This window comes from Mus musculus, chromosome 3, assembly GCF_000001635.26.
Source record: "Mus musculus strain C57BL/6J chromosome 3, GRCm38.p6 C57BL/6J".
In the NCBI taxonomy this organism is placed as follows: Eukaryota; Metazoa; Chordata; class Mammalia; order Rodentia; family Muridae; genus Mus; species Mus musculus.
In genome coordinates, this window is record NC_000069.6 from 132731662 (window position 1) to 132751697 (window position 20036).

The following is a 20036-nucleotide window of genomic DNA, read 5'->3' on the forward strand; positions in this document are numbered from 1 at the left end:
TATTCCACATCTTAGAACGAATGTGCTCAGCTTTTCTCCGTTTGGAATACTGTTAGCTGCGGGCTTGTTCATGTACTGTGGTACATTCTTTTCCATCCTGTTTGTAAATAATCTTTTCCTGGACAAGGTGATGGATCTTGTTAAATTTTTTATATTTATTGATAAGATAATATATTATTGTTCTTCATTGTGTTAATATTGTGTATTCCATTTTTGGTTTGTGTGTGGCAAGCCATCATATGAATCGCACTGGATTATACTGAGTTTTTCATGGGCTATGGGACTCAGTTTATAGTATTATGTTAAAAATTTGTGCTGGGTAGTCATTAGGGATGCAGGCCTATAGTTTTCTTGTCTGGGTTTGATATAGGGTAATGCTGTGCTCTAAAATGAGTTTAAACAAATTCTTCCTATTTTTTTTAAATAATTTGAGAATTGATAATTAGTTCTCTCTAAACATTTGGTGATATGATTTTAATTTTGACTATTTTTATCTTATCATAGGCTTACCCATACAAAAAAAATCAAATCTGGAAAGAAGCAAGAGTTGACATCCCTCCACTTATGAGAGGTTTAACCTGGGCTGCTCTTCTGGGAGTTGAGGTAAGAAAGCAAAAAGCATGGAAATGGATAAGTAGTGTATAGAAAGAGTATGAAATGTACAGTACCCCCGGGTGTAGGGATTCATGGTTATCTTCCAATGTGTGGGAGGCTGTTGCAGTAGATTATGAGCTTAAGGTCAGGAGTACATGGAAGAATCGCATCTCAGAAACACTATAACGCTTCACATATAACTTTACTTCTACTAATAGAAAATTATATATTAAAATATTTAACAATTTTAAGTAGAAAAGTACTTGAAAATCATAGAATATAAAATATAATTATTTTAATATTGTACTTATTAGCACCCGTGGGAAATATTATTATTTTAAACTAGTTATCTAGTGAATATATATCAGTTATAAGTACCATCCTGCTTATGAAGTATGCTCCTTTTTAAATATAACTTTAATTTATAAGTGGTTCCAAATTGATTATTATTTTAATTCAGTTGTGGCTTGTCAAAATTATGAATGTAATTTAGTGGCTTTTCACATAGCTGTTCCGCTTGGCCAACCTGCCAAGAGAAGTAGCCGCTTTGTCTTCTGTTCCTGATCTGCAGCAGTGAAGGAAAGCACGCTGCCTCGAGTTATTCACAGTGTGTTCTCAGAAGAGGCTGGTGACAAGACATGATCATAGTTCTTGCCATATTGTTTCATTTCCTACCAATTTCCTTTTCATTCTGTCCGCTTGTGTTCTCGCATAGATAAATAGTTCCCTCAACCATTTTTAATCTTTTTAAAGTTTTTTATTTATTTTATACAATGTATTTTTCATGTTGCTTCTCCTACTCCATCCATCTCCTCTCAGATCCTCTCTACCCACCCAATTCCCCCCACCTCTCTCTCAAATTAAAACAGATTGACAAAATCATGGAGTGCATTTGTCTTAGCCAACTGTTGCTGAGTGTGGGGCCCATCCTATAGTGTGGCCTTAGTTATTTTTAACCTTTATAGACCTCTGTTGGCACAATTTTTTTTTCTATTCTTGATTCTCTTAATGAGATTCTACAAATTTCTGTGAATGTGTTTGGTTACTTTACAAGATTGCCTGTTGCTTTTTACCACATGGTCATAATTAGTGCAATAGAACTGTACTATACTCCAGTCTAGAAAGACTCACATTGTCAGGTTTTCCAAACCTGTTATTAATAGATATCCCAAAAAATATATGCAGTAAATAATTTTACTGAATTCTTGGCTTTCTCTACCACTATAGTAATTCATAAAAATAAGAACTTTACATAAGTGATTCTATAGAACATGATTGAAGTTTAAAGTACTATATTCAGATATTCTTTGTGTGGCCCTGTAAGTAAGAACTGTTAATGAGCCTAAGGTTCTCTGCTCACAGCATATTCATCCGATGTTCCTGCTACTGTCATTCTTCTCAACAGCTTTGTTTGCCTCACCTGCTTTAGCAGAAAATCTTCTGATAAGATAATCCTCTCTCTAAAATAATATCTTTTTCGTGAAAATGTTGATTTATGAGTTAGTAATGCAGAGAAAATGGCATTTTGGTGTATTTTATAGCTAAGTGACCACTAAGGTCATTTTCCACTTGGTACGTATAATTCAAAGCGGTTCTTTGGTTGTCGTTCTTGTTTCTTTTTGAAGTAAGGTCTCACTGTGTTGTCACAGCATCTGCCTGCTTCTTTCTCTTGAGTGTTGGGATTACAGGTGTGTATTAACACACTAGGGAAAGATCCACCTCACCTCAGTGGACCTTCATCAGACATGGATGGTCAAAGATGTAGAGAATTTCTAAGCTTTAATTTAAATATAACTATTCATATTTAGGTAGCTCTTCAAAATTAGATTTTTGTAAGAAACAGGTTTTTCCTTTAAAGCATCACTAATTTAAAAATTTCAAATATGAAAGCTCTGAGTATTGACATCTTGCTGAAAAAAAAATGGATTTTGCATTTTTAGATTAGAGACATTGTACCAGTAAATTTTATGCAAGTATTCCAAATCTAAAAAAAACTATAAAATTAAAATACTTATGATCCCAGCATATTAATGTGTTCTTCTAGTTTTATCAAGGATGTAAAGAATGTATGTGTTATTTTATTTTTTGCAGGGAGCTATTCATGCCAAGTATGACGCCATTGACAAAGACACTCCGATTCCTACAGATAGACAAGTAAGGTGTTCTCAGACAATTCTCCCAATTCTTTAAATGCTAGAAGGAATGACGATACCTTTCCCCTTCATTATGAATATTCTTCCACTGCCCGAAGTCTGTGTAGTTAGAAAAAGAGTTTCTCTTATACTCAGAAAGTAAGGTGTGATGCCTCCAGGGATGAGTTTAAACACCTGTGCACTTCATCAGTGGATTCTAAGGGTGAAATATTCCGAAGCAGTCTCTTTTCCCACGTGCTGAAGAAGCGAGGGCTGCAAGTGTGTGGGATCATCTCTTACAGCTGCTCCTTCCTGTTCTGCTGCTTATAGATTGAGGTAGACATCCCTCGCTGTCATCAGTATGACGAGCTGTTGTCATCACCAGAAGGCCATGCAAAGTTCCGGCGTGTACTGAAAGCCTGGGTGGTTTCTCATCCTGATCTTGTGTACTGGCAAGGTAACATTTAGTTATTAGGATTTTTCTTCAGGTCTTTCCTCTTTCATCTCGAAGAGGGGAAAAAGCCTCTAAAATTCTAGTGCATTTTTGAAGATGTTAACTTTAAATAAATTATCAAACAAACTTGGTCTAAATGCATTGAAGATATCATTTTACATGATATTTAAAAGTCAACAGCTTTCAGTGATATTAACAGGAAAACAGTCTAATCTGTGCAAACAGTTTTAATCATGTCACAGTAGTGAGTAACTCATGACAGATGAGATGTTAGGCTACTGAGAATGTTACCACTGAAGTATTCCTAATAGATAATTGTAGTTATTAGGAATCGAATATCACCTTAAATTGCTCATTTCATTTTTTTTCCTTTTTCTCTCTACTATCATTAATGTCTCTAATTTCCTGGATTTCTTCATTTGCCATTATTATCTTTATGATCATTAATTCATAAATAAGAAACCTATTCAACCCAACCCTATTTCTGAGCGCTTTGTTCTGAGCAGTGGTTTTGGTTTTGAGTGCTGTACTGCTCACCGACCATTCATGAAGGTATGATTATTTTTGCCCAGCACACCGCAGAGTACATTTCCTCCTAACCCATTACAGGTCCGTTTTGTGTGTTCTTTCAGTGTGGTAACAGATTAAAAGCAGTATTATCAATAAATAAATGTGGCTTACATCACAAAGATTCATCTCCTACATGAGAAAACATACCCGAAGAGGCCAATAATAACCAAATTCACACATGGTTTGGGCCAGACTTGGGACTGAATCCATCATATCTATTGCTGTGCTGCTCTTTGCCTTGTGTGCGACGCTGATCTGTCAGACCCTCCTGTTTATTCTGCATAGTAACTACTGACAGAATGCACATCTGTGCTGGTGTGCACACAATGCTGATGTATTTGTGGAGATGCAGGAATGGAGGGAGGTAACTGCTCACAGAATGCACATCTGTGCTGGTGTGCACACAATGCTGATGTATTTGTGGAGATGCAGGAATGGAGGGAGGTAACTGCTTACAGAATGCACATCTGTGCTGGTGTGCACACAATGCTGATGTATTTGTGGAGATGCAGGAATGGAGGGAGGTAACTGCTCACAGAATGCACATCTGTGCTGGTGTGCACACAATGCTGATGTATTGGAGAGTAGGAATGGAGGGAGGGCTCTGCAGCTCTTCTGCAATGCACTCATTTGTCTCTTTCCTTTCAATTCCCCTGCATCAGGTCTTGACTCACTCTGTGCTCCATTCCTGTATCTAAATTTCAACAATGAAGGTAAGCTTTCTATCACTGAGAAATCACTATGCATATTATTCTTAAATATCAGGCTCAAAAACAGAAGTTTTATCTTAAAATTCTTATATTTTACCTTGCATATGTCATAAAACATTGTGAAATTGTATTAATTTCTTTTAGAGGGTGAAAGTAATTAGTTGAGTATTGGAGGGTATTCCTTGTCACGAGCCCACGCCTGACAGTGTGGTGAGAGCTGTTCTCATTCTGCTCCATCACCTCACCCACTCTGATGATCTGGGAGAAGATTCTCACTCTCCTAGAAATTACTGTTAAATATATTTTCTAACTAGTTTATAAACCAATCAATATTGGTTAGGTTTTTCCCTTATTATATATCCAACACATATTATACCAAACATACTTGCTTAATGGAAACTTCTTCATGCCTTTTGTGGTCTTAGGCAACACTCTGTGGATCAGGGAGTTGATCCTGGGTCTGTTTTGTTCTCATGGCCTGTATGCCAGTGCTGCCAGCCTTTGTTTGTCCGGCTGTTTGTTAGTGGCAGGAATTTTGGTTTCTATCACTCTGTTTTAGGACCTCTCATAGTAGAGTTTTAAACTACTGTGTTAGATATGATACACTCAAATTTAGAACGAGAGAAAAGACAAAAATATCAGGGGTTGGGGATTTAGCTCAGTGAAGAGGAGAACACTTGCTAAAAGTCCCTGGGTTTGCTCCTCAAACCTGAAAAAAAAAAGACAAATTAATTTAGAATTCTGAATTACATCACTTGTGTAGTATGATATCCTATATTACCTTAATACATAGACATCTTATCTCTGAATTTTCATTTTACATATACTGTCATATAAAATTGAGTAGAAATACAATAATCTTGAAATTTTTATATTTCTTTCTTTGAATGACTTTATAGTGCTCTCTTCTGATAAGCTCACTCACTAGTCTGGTCTGGTTTTTGCTGGACTTACTCAGGTATATGCAATTATTAGTTACAGAGTCAGGAGTAATAAAAGACTGTGTCTGAAAGTACAGGTTATAACTAGTTCTCCGAAGCCCAGGAATCTTGCTTGTATCAGCAGTAATTAATGATTATGAGGTTCCTGCACCTTGTTAATAATGAGTGCTTAGAAATTAAAAAAAAAAATAAAGTCCAGGCAATTAAGATTTTATTATTGTAGGATAATGATTGCCACAGCAATTTGAAATTGGAATTACTAGAGTGTTTATCTTTCAATGTCTCCTTTGTAAATATCAGAAGCTTTTCTACCTGTCATTTTGTGTTTCCAGCATTTAGATCATAATTGTGTTTAACAGTAGACTCACAGAGTGTGTGCTGAGTGAGTAAGAGCTCTCACTACTCTGTTAACTGAGTGTGGCTTTGCTTTGTTCTTTCTTAGCCTTGGCATATGCGTGCATGTCTGCTTTTATTCCCAAATACCTGTATAACTTCTTCTTGAAGGACAACTCTCATGTAATACAAGGTAAGAAAATGCTTTTTCCTGCCTTCATATAGGAACACGTTTCTATCAGAAGACACCAATCTTCAGGATAATGGTTTTGACCCAGTAGCATATGTTGATGGTTCACCACTGAAACCCAGGAAGAAGTATCAGGATTTTTTTCCTTATAATTTTTCAAGGAATTGTGGTCCTTTTCTGATGACTATTTAATATCTGCTCTCAATTCAGTTGCAGAGATGTTACTTTGAGAACTAGAGTTTGTCTCTACCAGTTAAAAGGAAAACAAGCTATTTTGGAAGAGTCTATTAATTAGAGATTAGTGATATTGAAAATAGTTTTTATAGCTTACAGTATATGCATATGCTGGCCAATGATATTTGGCAACAGCATAATTGTTTTATAAGATCGAGGTATTCACATGGAAAGATAAGGCTAAATGGAAAAAATACAGGGCTCGGATTTTTTTTTTTTTCCAGTATAGAAAATGTTTTGTCTTATCTAGCAAGACTACTAGATGAGCGTGCTTGCTTACTTAGAAGGAATGGTTCCCATGTCACCCTCAGTCCAGGCTAACTGAGTGGTAGAGTGCTTGCCTAGCTCCACCACGTTTGAGAAATCATTTTTCTCCTCTCTTGAGCCCCCTCTTCCTATTCATTAGAAGGATTTATGCTTGTTCTTTGGCTTTTAGTAAGGAGGTCAAGCCTTTGTTGCAACTTTCTTAGTGGGAAATAAGTTTATCTCTTTGCATCTTTGGAGTGCCCAGAGTCAGCATACCTTGTATCTGTTTTGTTTGACTGGCTGGGGTTTTGGCTCTGTAGGCCTCTGACCTGAAACTTGTGTGTAGCTTAAGCAGGCTTAGTTCCTCCTGCTCTGGCATGCTGGAGCTGGAGGCATGCATGACCCCAGCAGCATCTCTGCCTGTTGGTGCAACCATCAGTTTCAGGATAAACTAGAAACCTTGTGGGAGATAATAGTTAGCAAATGAGGGTCATTTCTGAACAGAAAGCAGAAAGTCATTTGCTTTGAATCTGTCATCTGCATCCTTCACGTCTGCTTTTTCCTGCTGAGGGAGTCAGTGCTGAAATGCTTATCAGAAGAAACCAGCACCGATGCTTGTGTGGAGATTTTAAAAGTTCATTTATCAATGTATTTTATGCATGCTTTAAAAACAAGTACAGATAATTTATAAAGAGCCATAAAATTATGGTATTATCAGGTGAAATTCTTACATCAATTTCATTGTAATTCAAATGTATGTAATAAATAAAAGAGGACAATAAAATTTAATATACAGAAATTAGAAATAGTTCATTATCATTATATACTTTATTTCAAGAAATAAAAATACATGTTTTTCTTATTAAAATATAGGAAGTTATACTTGGTTTTATGGAATTGTTTTGAAACTACACTTGACGTTTTAGGGAGATTTTATAAATATCTTCATAAAAAAACTGAATAGGGTTCACCTTTAGAAAATACTGCCTTTGAGACTGTTCTAAGAACCTTGATTCATTTTTTAACAATTTTTATAATTAATAATTATAGTGCTTTAGCATTTTAATATTCCTTTAAAATGGGTTGTTAGGGACTGGAGACATGGCTCAATAATTAAGAGCACTGTTCCTTCAGAATACCTGGATGCAGTGCCCAGCATCTGCAAGACAGTTCAGAACTGTCTGACTCCAGCTCCAGAGGAACAAATGCCCTCTCATTGCTTTAGACACCAGTCATGAACACAGAATGCAGACATTCATGCAGACAAAGCACCCATGCATATAAGATAGATATATTTAAAGACTCAATAGTGTTAACGTGTGTGGGATCTTTTATTTTAATCTAACACCTGTTCTATTTCTTAATTAATTTCCTTTGATTTTATCTCAATTCAAAGAATATGTGCAATTGAATTTTTGTTACTTTTATGAATTTTATATTCTATTAGGGGAGAATATGTAATATATAGTTTTCATGTACCTTCTCTCAGGCCCTCCTCGAAATAAAGAGCTCACACTGAGATTCATTTAAAAGCTTGTTTTCCATAGCCCAAACTTTGCCATCCTTTAAATTATATTTACATATGTGAAGTTACATTGAATACAATAATAATAAAGAATGTATTAGTATATGTCTGTTTATGTGAGTATGTGCATGCTGGCATAAATCTAGCCATTCACATTTGGCAGAACACAAGGAAAATATGGGTTGGGTTTCTTTGGTAAATCCTTAATTAGTTGGGTAAGTCCACATACTAAGCTTAGCGGGCTTATGTAGGAATGGTTTTTAAGAAACCCTATTGTAGCTGTGGAGAATTGCCTGAGGCACGAATTTCTGCTTTAAATTGAAACATGCTTTTTAGACGTTGAAAGTTAATAACTATAGCTTATCAATATACAGTTGATCACTGTGGTGGCTCATGGTACATACTGCTGGCTTCTGGGTAAATTGAAATTATAGATACAGCATATGCGATGGTGGGAAAGCAGTGAAAGAAAAGATAAAGGTCAAGTTACCTGGGGATTTCAGCTTGATTTGAAACTCTTGAATTCATTGAAGTTACATGATTTTGTTCTAAAGTGAAGGAGCGCAAATTGAATGAAGAGCAAATCAAGAAACGTGTTAGTTGAACATCTCATTCTTTATCTAGAAAGAGTAAACAATGCTCACATTAGGTCATTGGTGGGACTTGTTGATGTCATTGAATCGAGTACAGCGCTGACATTTCCTTTGCTTGTCTTGAATCTGCTTATTAAAAGTACACACAGTATTTATAAGCAAGTAACTGTAAAATACAAGGAATCATTAGGAATAGCATTAGTTGAGAAAAAGTAATAGGTTACTTTTACTTATTACTATTTCTTTTTTTATTGGGTATTTATTTCTTTTACATTTCCAATGCTATCCCAAAAGTCTCCCATACCCTCCCCCCCACTCCCATACCCACCCACTCCCACTTTTTGGCCCTGGTGTTCCCCTGTACTGGGGCATATAAAGTTTGCAAGTCCAATGGGCCTTTCTTTCCAGTGATGGCCAACTAGGCCATCTTTTGATACATATGCAGCTAGAGTCAAGAGCTCCGGGGTATTGGTTAGTTTATAATGTTGTTCCACCTATAGGGTTGCAGTTCCCTTTAGCTCCTTGGTATTGGGGGCCCTGTGATCCATCCAATAGCTGACTGTGAGCATCCACTTCTGTGTTTGCTAGGCCCCGGCATAGTCTCACAAGAGACAGCTATATCTGGGTCCTTTCAGCAAAATCTTGTTGGCATATGCAATGGTGTCAGCATTTGGAAGCTGATTATGGGATGGATCCCCAGATAAGGCAGTCTCTTGAAATAACACAGATGCTTACATAAACTGATAAAGCAAGGGATCGTTATTTTTCACCAAATAAGTCATTTAAAAATCAGTTATTTTGTCAGAGAAAATTTAGATTATCAAAGGAAAGTTTTAAATTTCTATTGTTATGATTTCAATTTCAAAAAAGAAACAACTCATTTGTCTTGCTGTGCTTCGTTTAGCTTTGCCTTGTCTCCCAGGCTGTGGTAGATGTTACAGTCCTCCTCCATCTCCTCACAAAGGGCTGGGGTTACAGCCTTTTGATTTTGTTGTTGTTGTTGTTTGTTTGTTTGTTTGTTTTTTGAGACAGGGTTTCTCTGTGTAGCCCTGGCTGTCCTGGAACTCACTTTGTAGACCAGGCTGGCCTCGAACTCAGAAATCCACCTGCCTCTGCCTCCCAAGTGCTGGGATTAAAGGCATGCACTATCACATCCAGCCACAGCCTTTTAATTTTAGTGTAGGGTTCTGTTTTAACAAAGTTATTGATTTAGAACACAAGCTACCACACAGTCTTATTTAGGTATGTAATCAATAAATTGGCACAAATTGAAGCAGTGGAGAAAGTGAGACTATATTCTTCATATTGAACCCTACAACTTGTAATAGAATTAGAATAACCAAAAAGGTGTGTGTGTGTGTGTGTGTGTGTGTGTGTGTGTGTGTGTTTGGGAGGGTCCCTACAAGCTCTGCAGCCAACAGTGAGACAATCTGCGGAGACAAGAATGAAATTCAGTTCAGCTCAATGTAGATAGCCATCACCAGCTTAAACAAGCAGTCTGTCAGCACAATTTTGAAAAAAAAGTTTTCTGGTGACAATTAACTTTGTCCCTTGGGTTCAACAAAGCTTAAGACATGTTTACACTGAAACTTTTACAAAGCAGATATGTGTTTCTCCATAAAGATGGGTTCTGTTGACTGAGAAACAGTGTGGAAAATAAGGACTAGGGAGCTTGACTGAAGTAAGCAAGGTGCTGATGGGAGTCAGGATGGGCCAGCCTGAGATAACAGAAGTTACTTAGTCTGTCGTAAAGTACAGGTGACACTTCTCACAAGAAGTGGACCAAGAAGCCATGCTCAGGATTTAGGGTAAAAGTCTTGGATAAACAACATAATATTCTGGGGATTCCAGTGAAGCCTGGCCCTACAGATAGCAAAGGAGCATCAGGCTATAAACTCCCTTTCTCAGTGTTCAGGAAAGGAGACCGGTAAGAGAAGCTTATCTGTGTGCACAAGGACTTTTACCCTCTACTGTGTGTGTGTGTGTGTGTGTGTGTGTGTGTGTGTGTGTGTGTGTGCAGGTACTTGATGCATATGCATGTGGATACTGGAAGGTGAAGTTAGGTGTCTTCTAAATCGCTCTCCACTTTATCTCTTGCAACAGGGTCTCTCACTGAAGCAGTCCCCTAGCAACCTCCTGGAATCTGTCTGGCTCTTATTTCAGATTACAGATGCCCAGCTTCTATGTGGGTACTAGGGATCTGAACTCAGCTCCTCACACTTACAGCAGCAGGCGTTTACACACCAGGCCAGCTCTCGGTCCCAACAGAAGATTATTTTCAATTGCCTACCATTTACTTACTTTCTATTAATTTTTGTTAACCAATTAAGTTCATATTTCTACATATGCCAAACAGAATTATACATATGAAAAAATTTACAACTAGAAAAGATGCTGAAACTTGTATATAGAAAGCAGTTTGAGGCACAGTTACTCTCCTGTGCCTGCTTAGCTTTTACTGTTCCTAACTTATAGGTCTGTTCCACCTTCTAAACAATCTATTAATGAGAAACATATTTACTATTACTAGAGCAAATGTATTTGTATATGTTCGTTGGAAAATATCAGTTATCCTGTGCTTAATTTCTGACTCGAAATAACAGATAGCTCTGAAAGTAAATTGTGATATTGTTTATTGGTGTATTTGTTTAAATACTTAGCACTGTGATTCAAGTACTAACAGAATGGAAAATTATGTTAACATACCTTGCTCTGTGGAGCAGGTTAGATTCTCACCCAGCGTAAGCTGTGGTTCACATACTTAAGGCTTTGAGATGGTTGGAGACAGTGGTTGTCTTGAGCGTTGTTGTCCTTTCAGAGTACCTGACCGTGTTCTCCCAGATGATCGCCTTCCATGATCCAGAGCTGAGTAATCACCTCAACGAGATTGGCTTCATTCCCGATGTGAGTATACCTGGGGCATGGGTTTCATCCCTGACGTGGGTGTGCCTGCTGTCCTGCAGAGTGGGAGTTAGACGAGGTAAGGTTGAGCAGAAATGACAGAGTAAAAATGGTATTTTTAAATTATTGGTCATAAGATGTCTGCACAAGTTGCAATTAAAGCTTTGTGTTTGTGTGGTTACCTTCAATGTCCTCACATAAAAGAAGGTTCCGTGTTCCTTCACGTGTTCACTATTAACTATTTGTTGTTTAAAACACATTGAAAAGTGGATTTAAAAAATATTTGTATTCTTCAAACTTTCATGCAGCGTGTTTTGATCATATTTACCCCTCTCCCCTCTCCTACCAGATTCAATTCTCCCTCCCTAACCATCCAACTTCGTGTGAGCAGTCTTGGCAACTTCCTCTCTTGTCTCTAAATTCATCAAGTCCAGTTTGTGCTGTCTAAATCCTTTGTGTGTGGGGCATGGTCAGCTTACTAGAAAAAAAAAGTGTTTTATTAAATTGTTCTCTAAAGGGTTTTCACCTTGACCTGATTTTTTTTTTTTTTTTTTTTTTTTTTGATAGAATGGTGCCCTTTGAAGTAGCATACAGTTCAGGGCAAACTCCTGACATCCCTAACATCCCCTCTGATGCTGATTAGTCATGCTTCTCCACGCATTTCTGGAGACTTATCCTACATCTGTTTTCATGCCATTTAGGTAATGGTTTCTCTGATAATCTGGCCACAAAAAGAAACTGAGGGTAAAAGTGACTACATCTTAACCCGTAGAAAAGTCCCATCTACAACTGTTCCTTGCCATAGGAAGTAAGCAAAAATGAAGCTTTTTTACTAAATAATTAGCTGGGTGATTTTTAGAAACAATTTGAAGAGCTACAGGCAAAATAGTGACTTCTGAGAGAAGATAAATGAGTCTTTCCCACTGCCGAGCCCCTGGTTGGTTATCCAGTATGTTGTTGCTCAACCCTAAAAGCATAAGAACAATGAATGGATTCATCAGTTTGGTGTTTGTATATTAATTCATAAGTACATATGTAGCAATTGAAAGAAGAGGCCATGAATTTGAGAGGGGCCGGGTAGGCGTAGGAGAAGTTGGAGGGAAGGAAACATTGTAAATACAGATATGTAATTTAATTTTTTGGATAAATAAATTGGCTCTTTTAAAGAACAAATATACTCTTGTAGCCTCTGACAGTGAGTAGCTGTGGACAGAGTGGATGTGGGGCTTTCTGACACTCTCGGGCTCATATTTCTTAGGTGCACTTCATCGACATGTGTGCAAGCCTTCTCTTACTTCAATTGTTACTTCCATGTTCTTCCTTTAAAATTACCTTTGAGAAGGCTGTGACTGTGCCTCTTATAATACTGTGAGCTAGGATTCGTTCAAACAAAGAGTGGGTCCAGTGATAATCAGATCCCAAACTGAGTTCCCACTCAAGAACTAATCCTATCAAAGCAAGCCTTCATAATCCCCCATCTTTGAAATGCGGGCTCCTGTTGCAGGGGAGATTGTGATTTCTGGCTCCCTTCCATTTGCTGTGGGTCACAGAACTCTGGGCACCAAGCAGTGCTGAAGCTTAAATAGCTTGGGATATTGTGCACTGATGTGATGCCTAGATTATCTAAGTCACGCCAGTTATGTGATTTACATATAAATGGAGTAAGTAATGCGTATTTGGAGAGGTTGGGGCCAGAGTGATTTTTATCATTCTTTCTTGATGCATTTCTGCTTCTGGAAATGTACTAGGAACTTAAAAATGAAAATAGCAAATTGTGCTTCCTCATTCTTAAGAGAGCAGGGTTTTTTCTAAAATGTTCAGAATAACATTCAGCTTGCCTCCTATGAACAGTAGTCAGGTGGCCATTAAGAGAAATGATACTGGCTCTCTCAGTAGTTGGTATCCTTTTGACCCTACTGTCTGAGCTGAAGATAACACTAACAAATTCAGGGGTACAGTAGCTAGCACCGTCACATAACTGCAGGCGGCGAAACACACTTACACTATCCTCTCCCTCTTAAAAGCTTTTCCTGTCATCTTCGGCTGGGTTTATATATGCAAACAGATAGTAACTCAGGGTCACTGTATGTTCTTAGAGTTAATGAGAACCCGGGAGTTTTGTGTTTGTATTTCATTGATCAGTAGCTTTTGTGGCATGTATAGTCTGATAACAACTATCTATACATAGTGGCACAAGTTCCAGGGGTCTCAGAAAGCATGATTTGGAGTTCAAGGCCAGCCTGGGCACTATAGAGAGGCAATGTTACACACGCGCCCGCGCGCACACACACACACAGAAAAATTTAATAATGTTAGCTAAAATCATATATTTGAAAAAACCTGTTTCCCTCAAAACAAGAGAGTGCATTTGTTTTATATTTTTTGTCTCTAAATTAAAATGGTGGGATTCTTGTAACCACTTCTGTGTTCAGTTTGTTGTCGCTCATTGTTTCAGTTACAAAAGTGTTTTAAGCTTACTAGGAATGTGCAATCTGAAACCATATCAGTGAATTTTTGATCCTGTATTCCATTGCAGTCCATTAGTCTGCTTTGCACTTCTAGTGTCTTTTTCACCCATGCATGATATTGTATTGTTATATGTCAGTAATTTGCAAAATATTTATTAAGTGAGTATGAAACATTTTATTATACAAAATCCAAAAGAAATCACATTTGTTAATGTCATCACTGTTCATGTAACAAGTTTAAACAGGGAGGTAGCTCAGAGTGTACAACCGAGAAGACCCAAGTTTATCAAACACTCACTCAACTGCTAGCTGGGCATGGTGACCCCTCTGCGATTGCAGTGTGTGGGGGGCAGAGACAGGACATCCTATAGTAATCTAACCAGCAAGCTCTGGCCTCAAGTGGGAGCCTGCCTCAGTATATAAGGTAGAGACCAACTGAGGAAAAGACCAGTGCCAACCAGGAGCCTTCACATGCATATCTATCACAGACTTGAACCCCTACACAGTCATGCATGTACCAGACAGCAGTCTTGTAGTGTTCTTTTAAGTTTTATTTCATTTTTAGTTATATTTCTCTGTGGAAAGGTACGTGCATGTGTGTGTGTAGGCTCTTATGGAGGCCAGAGTTGTTGGGTTCCCAGGAACTGGAGTTACAGGTGGCTTTGAGCTGCTGAAGGTGGTGCTGGAAATCAAATTCAGCCCCGCTGGATGGGCAACAAGCTCTTAAGTGTTAGCCTATCTCTCTAGCCCCTTTTGTAATATTATAATTTTCATCTCAGCTCAAGCTGTTTCTTGAAATAACAAGCTTATTTTGCTCATTTTTTTAAAAAAAATATTGATCAAATACCCAAGCTTTAAAGTATTATTTGCCTGTCATTCTTTCAAGTAAAAATAGTATCTCTTGAAGAAAGCACCTTGTAGTCTCATAGCTCAAGCGACTATCCAGCTCCCCCACAGTTTAGACCAGAGCATAGTTTCCTGCCTCCTAAGTCATCTCACAAATTGTTAGGGAAGAACTGTAAAGGACCCATAATTGTACCCCTTACAAACATAACTGTTCTACCTTGGGCCATTGTCATGATTTCTGCAGTGCTGTCCACTCATGCCTTTGCACTATTAACATAAACCTCAATCCAGTGAAAACAGTGACTGGAGCCTAAGGATGCCATGCTCACACTTTTGAGAATTTATATATCATACTTGTGAGACAGACTTACAGACTGGGAGAGTCCTTATGAATTACCCTGGCATTCTCTTTTCTGTCTCCTCCACACTTCCTGCTTCCATCGTGTGTCAGGGTACAAGGAAGTTCCTATCCAGGTGCATCTGGTTCTCAGCCTTGCTGCTTGCAAGGCAACCTTAGAATAACAAATCTCGTTCCTGTGTTGTCTTGTTACTCTTGTGTTTTTAAATACAATTACAAATAGCTTATTGGTAATGATAAAATAATTCCTATGTGGCTAAAATAAATGCAACATAATTCTACTGAGATCATTAATATTTTAAGAAAATACAGATTTATAAAAGGTGCCATATCTCTGATTTCAAAGAAGAAACAACTATCATTTTCAGATAATCAACAGTGTAGTGAAATCCTTAGGACCCAACCTGCTGCTGTTTCTCCAGCATTCTACAGCTCTAGTGAGCGCTTGCCAGTTCTTGCTTGCTGTTGCTAGGGGGCAGCATTTACTAAGCTGACAGCTACAGACAAGTACATTGTCAGGTCAGGCTAACATTTGCGATTGGACGAATACTCAAAAAATGTATAACTTTTTATTGGTTTTAGCATCTAACTTAGAAAAGTAACAGAAACTATGTGTATTTTTATATTTATAGCCTAATATTTAAACACTTAGAACCATTAAAAAATAAAATCTTTCTATTGTTCAAAATTATTTCAGTATTAGTTCATATTCTTAAAACTGTAAAACAGCTTGAGAAATTATGTAAGGCAATATATATAAAGTACTCTGGGCCTCACAGAACAAGTCTTGTCATACAGCTACTTGGGAGGTTGAGGCAAAAGATGCAAAAGTTCAGGACTTTCCTTTGTTACAGAGGGCTTTGGGCCTAGACAACTTAGTAAGAGCCTGTCTGAAACTAAAGGTAAAGGAAGGCTGAGGATGTTCTTGAAAGACTCGGGCCTTGGCGTCAATCCCTAAGTCCAAGCTTCCCCTTCCCTCTCTCAGCAAGGAAGGAAGGAAGGAAGGAATTTAAAATGGAAAAGGGACATAGAAAGAATAGAGGAATTGTGTCTCACGTATCGTTATTACATGTCTCTAGTCTCAGTTGTGTCGCTAAGAGGCATCTCGTGCGTGCGAGGAATGCTGGTAACAGTGCCTGCAAGTCTCTGCCTTATCACTGCACATGCTTCCCGCTACTCGAGTAAACTCTTTAACGCACCTGTCATCACCTGTCATCAATGCGTGCGTCTGTAGAGCTCGAGGTGGGGACACTTCCTGTGCTTCCTGCTGCTTAGTGTGATAATGTTCTTCCGGACAGAGTAGTCAGCATGAACTCCTTTCCTCGTCCTTTCTTGCTTCTTTGAAGACTTCTCAGGAGGGCATGATCTCAGGAGCCTTTGCTTCTGTACTCTGATAGCTCCATTGTGTGCTTCCTTCATTGTTCAAACAGATATTTGGTTGCCTCTATACCCTGAATACATTAAAGGACAGGGGTTAAAAAACGTTTTCCCTCATGTTTTTGTGGAAGTATATGATAAAAAGTGATGGGGCTGGAGAGGTGGCTTGGCAGTTGAGAACTCCTGCAGAGGACCCAAGTTCTCTGCCCAGTCCTCACATGGTGACTCAGAGCCTGTCAACTCCAGTACCAGGGATCGGATCCCTCGGCTTCCTGTGGTGCACATCACTCATCCTTCTTAATAGAAATATAAAAGGTTAAAAGGCAAGGAAATAAAAAATCGTTTACAATGCCCATTTGCTAATAAAAGCCATAGTAAATAAATAAATAAGTAGATATTGTGAAAAAAGATATAAAAAATAGACAATGTGATATATTCAGTATATATTGGTAAATTCTAGAGAAATGAAGAACTGAATTTGGACATATGTGTTAAGTGTTTGAATGGAGGAAGAGTTGAATTTTTAAATGAGATTGCCAGGAAAAGCTCTCAGGAAAGGTGGTTTGAAGTCAGTTCCTTATAAAAATGAAATAACAAGCAAGCAACAGCAAGCTCCAGCCTGGGTGGGAGGGATACACTAGAGATGTTAAGGGAATAGCCACTGTGAGTGGAGCATGGTGAGGCCACATAGCAGGAACTGAAGGGGAGAGCATTTTGAGTGTTATACATATATTATCACCACTGGCTTTATTTCATCATCACAAAGAAACAAGATGCTTTTGAATAGAATGGTGACCCATGGTGTAACATAACAAGATCACTCTGACATCTCATTGGCTGAAATTCAAGAACAGATAAGGATAGAGTGTCGTAGATTAGTCATAGCTATGGAGTAAGTGGGTGTGTGATGGGGTGGCTTCAATCTGGATTTAGCAGTAGAGGCAGGAGAAGTTTTCGATGTTCACAGATTAGTTGGAAGGTAGACGAGCAAGACTGCTGGTGACAGATACATGGTGTTTTAGAAGAGTGCACTCAGGAACAACTGCAAACCTGTGCTCCAGCAAGTGGAAGGATAAGGGGTTCTTAACCCGATGTAGAGATGTATGTTTGGAGTTACAGAGTATGGAGGAAGTCTCGGGGTCAATTAACGGTAGTTGATTGATAAAAAGACTATAGACAAGCAGAAAGACAAATAGACAGAAATGTTTCTTATATGTGTTAAAATATAAATTGGCATTTTAAAATGTGAGCTTGGACTTTATGAGGGAAGACTTGGAGTAGAACTAAAATATGCCAGTCTTCATACTAAAATTAGTATTTTAAGAAAAATGGGAAATTAAAGTTTCAGGGAACCGAGCTGTAATGGTTCTGTGTTTAAAAGTCAAAAGGGTGAAAAGGAACTCAGGGAAAAAACAAAAGCAAACAAACCGCTACCATGGATAAGCAGCAGTAAGAAAAGTTATGGAAAACTCTGCGAGTATGTTGTCTAGAGCCAAGTAAGACAAAAGAGTGTTCTCATAAAGTGGGACTGGTCAGCAATGTCTGGCATTACTGAGTGGTATGAAAAGTGAGCAGAGGGAATTGCAGTATAGAAACAATCAGTGGGCATTGGAACTATGACTTACCTGGTCACTGCCTGTCCTGAGTGCCTACGAGCGGTCTTGGCATGTATTAAGCCACAAGAATGTTACCACCATAGTAAAAGAGGTCGTAAGTTTCTGCATCTTTGCCATGAATGCCCTAGCCAGTATTTGCGAGGTTTTACCACATAGCTACCAAGCATATAGTCTCTGTAACACATCTGCTTTATCCACATTGAGAACAAAACATTGTATGGTGAGTGAATGAATGAAAATGCTCAGAATGAATTATACAACACATAGTCGCATTAATAAAATTGGACAAAATATTCTTAATGACAATCAATTGACCTACACCAAAATGGTCACAAGTAATGTAATTGGTGTTATATCTTTAAAATAAAGGTCAGATAATGTGATAAAATTGACCTCATATTTTTAGATTTAAGTTAAGGTATAGAACTTATACTTAGTTATATATATTTTTAATTTGTACAATGCACACTGGTTACATTGAAGCTAAATATCCCAAGCTTCCTTTTGTGCATTTGCAGCATCCCTAGAGAGGATTATCTGCTTGTCTGCTTAGGTAGAGTGATGTGGAAATCAATGTTGATTGTTTTACTATAGTATTTATATTTTAATGAAGTATATATCTTTACTTTCAGTTCTTGATTAGCCTTTGGATAGAACACATACTCTCTTGTATACAATACAAAGGCAGTATGCTTCTCACCTCATAAATCTGTAATTGATAGGTGTTGAAAGGATGTGTGTCTAAGTTGGCAATATAAGTCTTTGTTTAACTGTAGCCTGGAGTCACTCACAAAGTAGTCTTAACTTTAAGACTTGTTAACAGTCCCAGTCCAAGAACAGGGGTGAATGAAATGAAATATTGCAGATCAAGCAAATGGGCAAAAAAGAAAGGGGAGATTTCTTCTTCTTCCCACTTCTACTCTGTGGCTCTTCAGTGGGCTGGATGGTGCCGTATACAAACTAGGGCAGTCCGCTTACCTAGCACCTTTTTAAAAGGTAGTTCCACCTGAAAACATGCTCAAGGGTGCATCCCGAAGTAGTACGTATTCACTTCACTGAGTGTCCTACCAGTCTGTCAGTTTAACACAGAACATTAACTATCATAAAGGCCTTTAAAATCTATAAACTATGCACCTAAAATTTATGTGCTATTACTGCATTTGATTTGGCCATGGTCTTGTGCATACTTGTTGGTAAAAAGAAGATACACCGTGGGTAATCCCTGGCAAAAGGAGCACCCGCATTTGTAAGATGGATAACTCTATATAAAATGTATTGTGATAATAACTGTAGTTAGCTCCATTCTTTCATATCTCGTCACTGGAGTAGAACAAAACAGAGAACTTTTAAACCATTTCGTTTGGTGATAGGCACCCTAATTATGCCTTTTACTTTCTCCACATCCATGTTCCCGGCTTCTTCCTGTTCTGCTCACAGCTCTACGCCATCCCTTGGTTTCTCACCATGTTTACTCGTAAGTACCATCCCCCTTGGTGGCAGCAAAAGTATAGCCTCATTCTTCCTCAGAACTTTAAAAGTATCCCAGAGCTTGTGTCTCTAGCTGCATATGTAGCAGAAGATGGCCTAGTCGGCTATCAATGGGAAGAGAGGCCCCTTGGTCTTGCCAACTTTATAAGCCCTAGTACAGGGGAACGCCAGGGCCAAGAAATGGGAGTGGGTGGGGAGGGGAGCAGGGTGGGGAGAGGGTATAGGGAACTTTCAGGATTGCATTTGAAATGTAAATGTAGAAAATATCTAATAAAAAATGAAAAAAGTATAGAATATTAAGTAAGTGCAGTATACATCTCTATAAAATTCTTACATGATATAGTTTATAGACAAAAATTATCAAGAATTCTGGCCTTAAATATTAAGAAAATGTTGCAGAAAACTAAAATCTATTTTGCATGTGGCTTACAACTTTTTAAGAAGAGAATTTGACAACTTT

The 20036-nt window shown here is 38.0% G+C and overlaps 1 protein-coding gene across 5 annotated transcripts in view; it reads left to right on the forward strand.

The window, feature by feature from the left end:
- The window catches only part of Tbck (TBC1 domain containing kinase), a 157576-nt gene that overhangs the window by 47549 nt on the left and 89991 nt on the right, over positions 1-20036 (forward strand). For 4 of the 5 annotated variants that reach the window (XR_003954329.1, XM_030252639.1, XM_006501553.4 and 1 more), the window contains 7 exons: positions 505-603; positions 2686-2748; positions 3057-3183; positions 4413-4463; positions 5844-5927; positions 11341-11426; positions 19526-19562. Coding sequence is in view for 3 of the 5 variants with exons in the window: in XM_030252639.1 (XP_030108499.1) it covers positions 505-603; positions 2686-2748; positions 3057-3183; positions 4413-4463; positions 5844-5927; positions 11341-11426; positions 19526-19562 (547 nt within the window). In the remaining 2 variants the exon portion in view is untranslated. Of the gene's footprint in view, positions 1-504; positions 604-2685; positions 2749-3056; positions 3184-4412; positions 4464-5843; positions 5928-11340; positions 11427-11990; positions 12125-19525; positions 19563-20036 lie in introns of all 5 variants that reach the window. The other variant, XR_001783696.2, reaches the window with a different exon arrangement.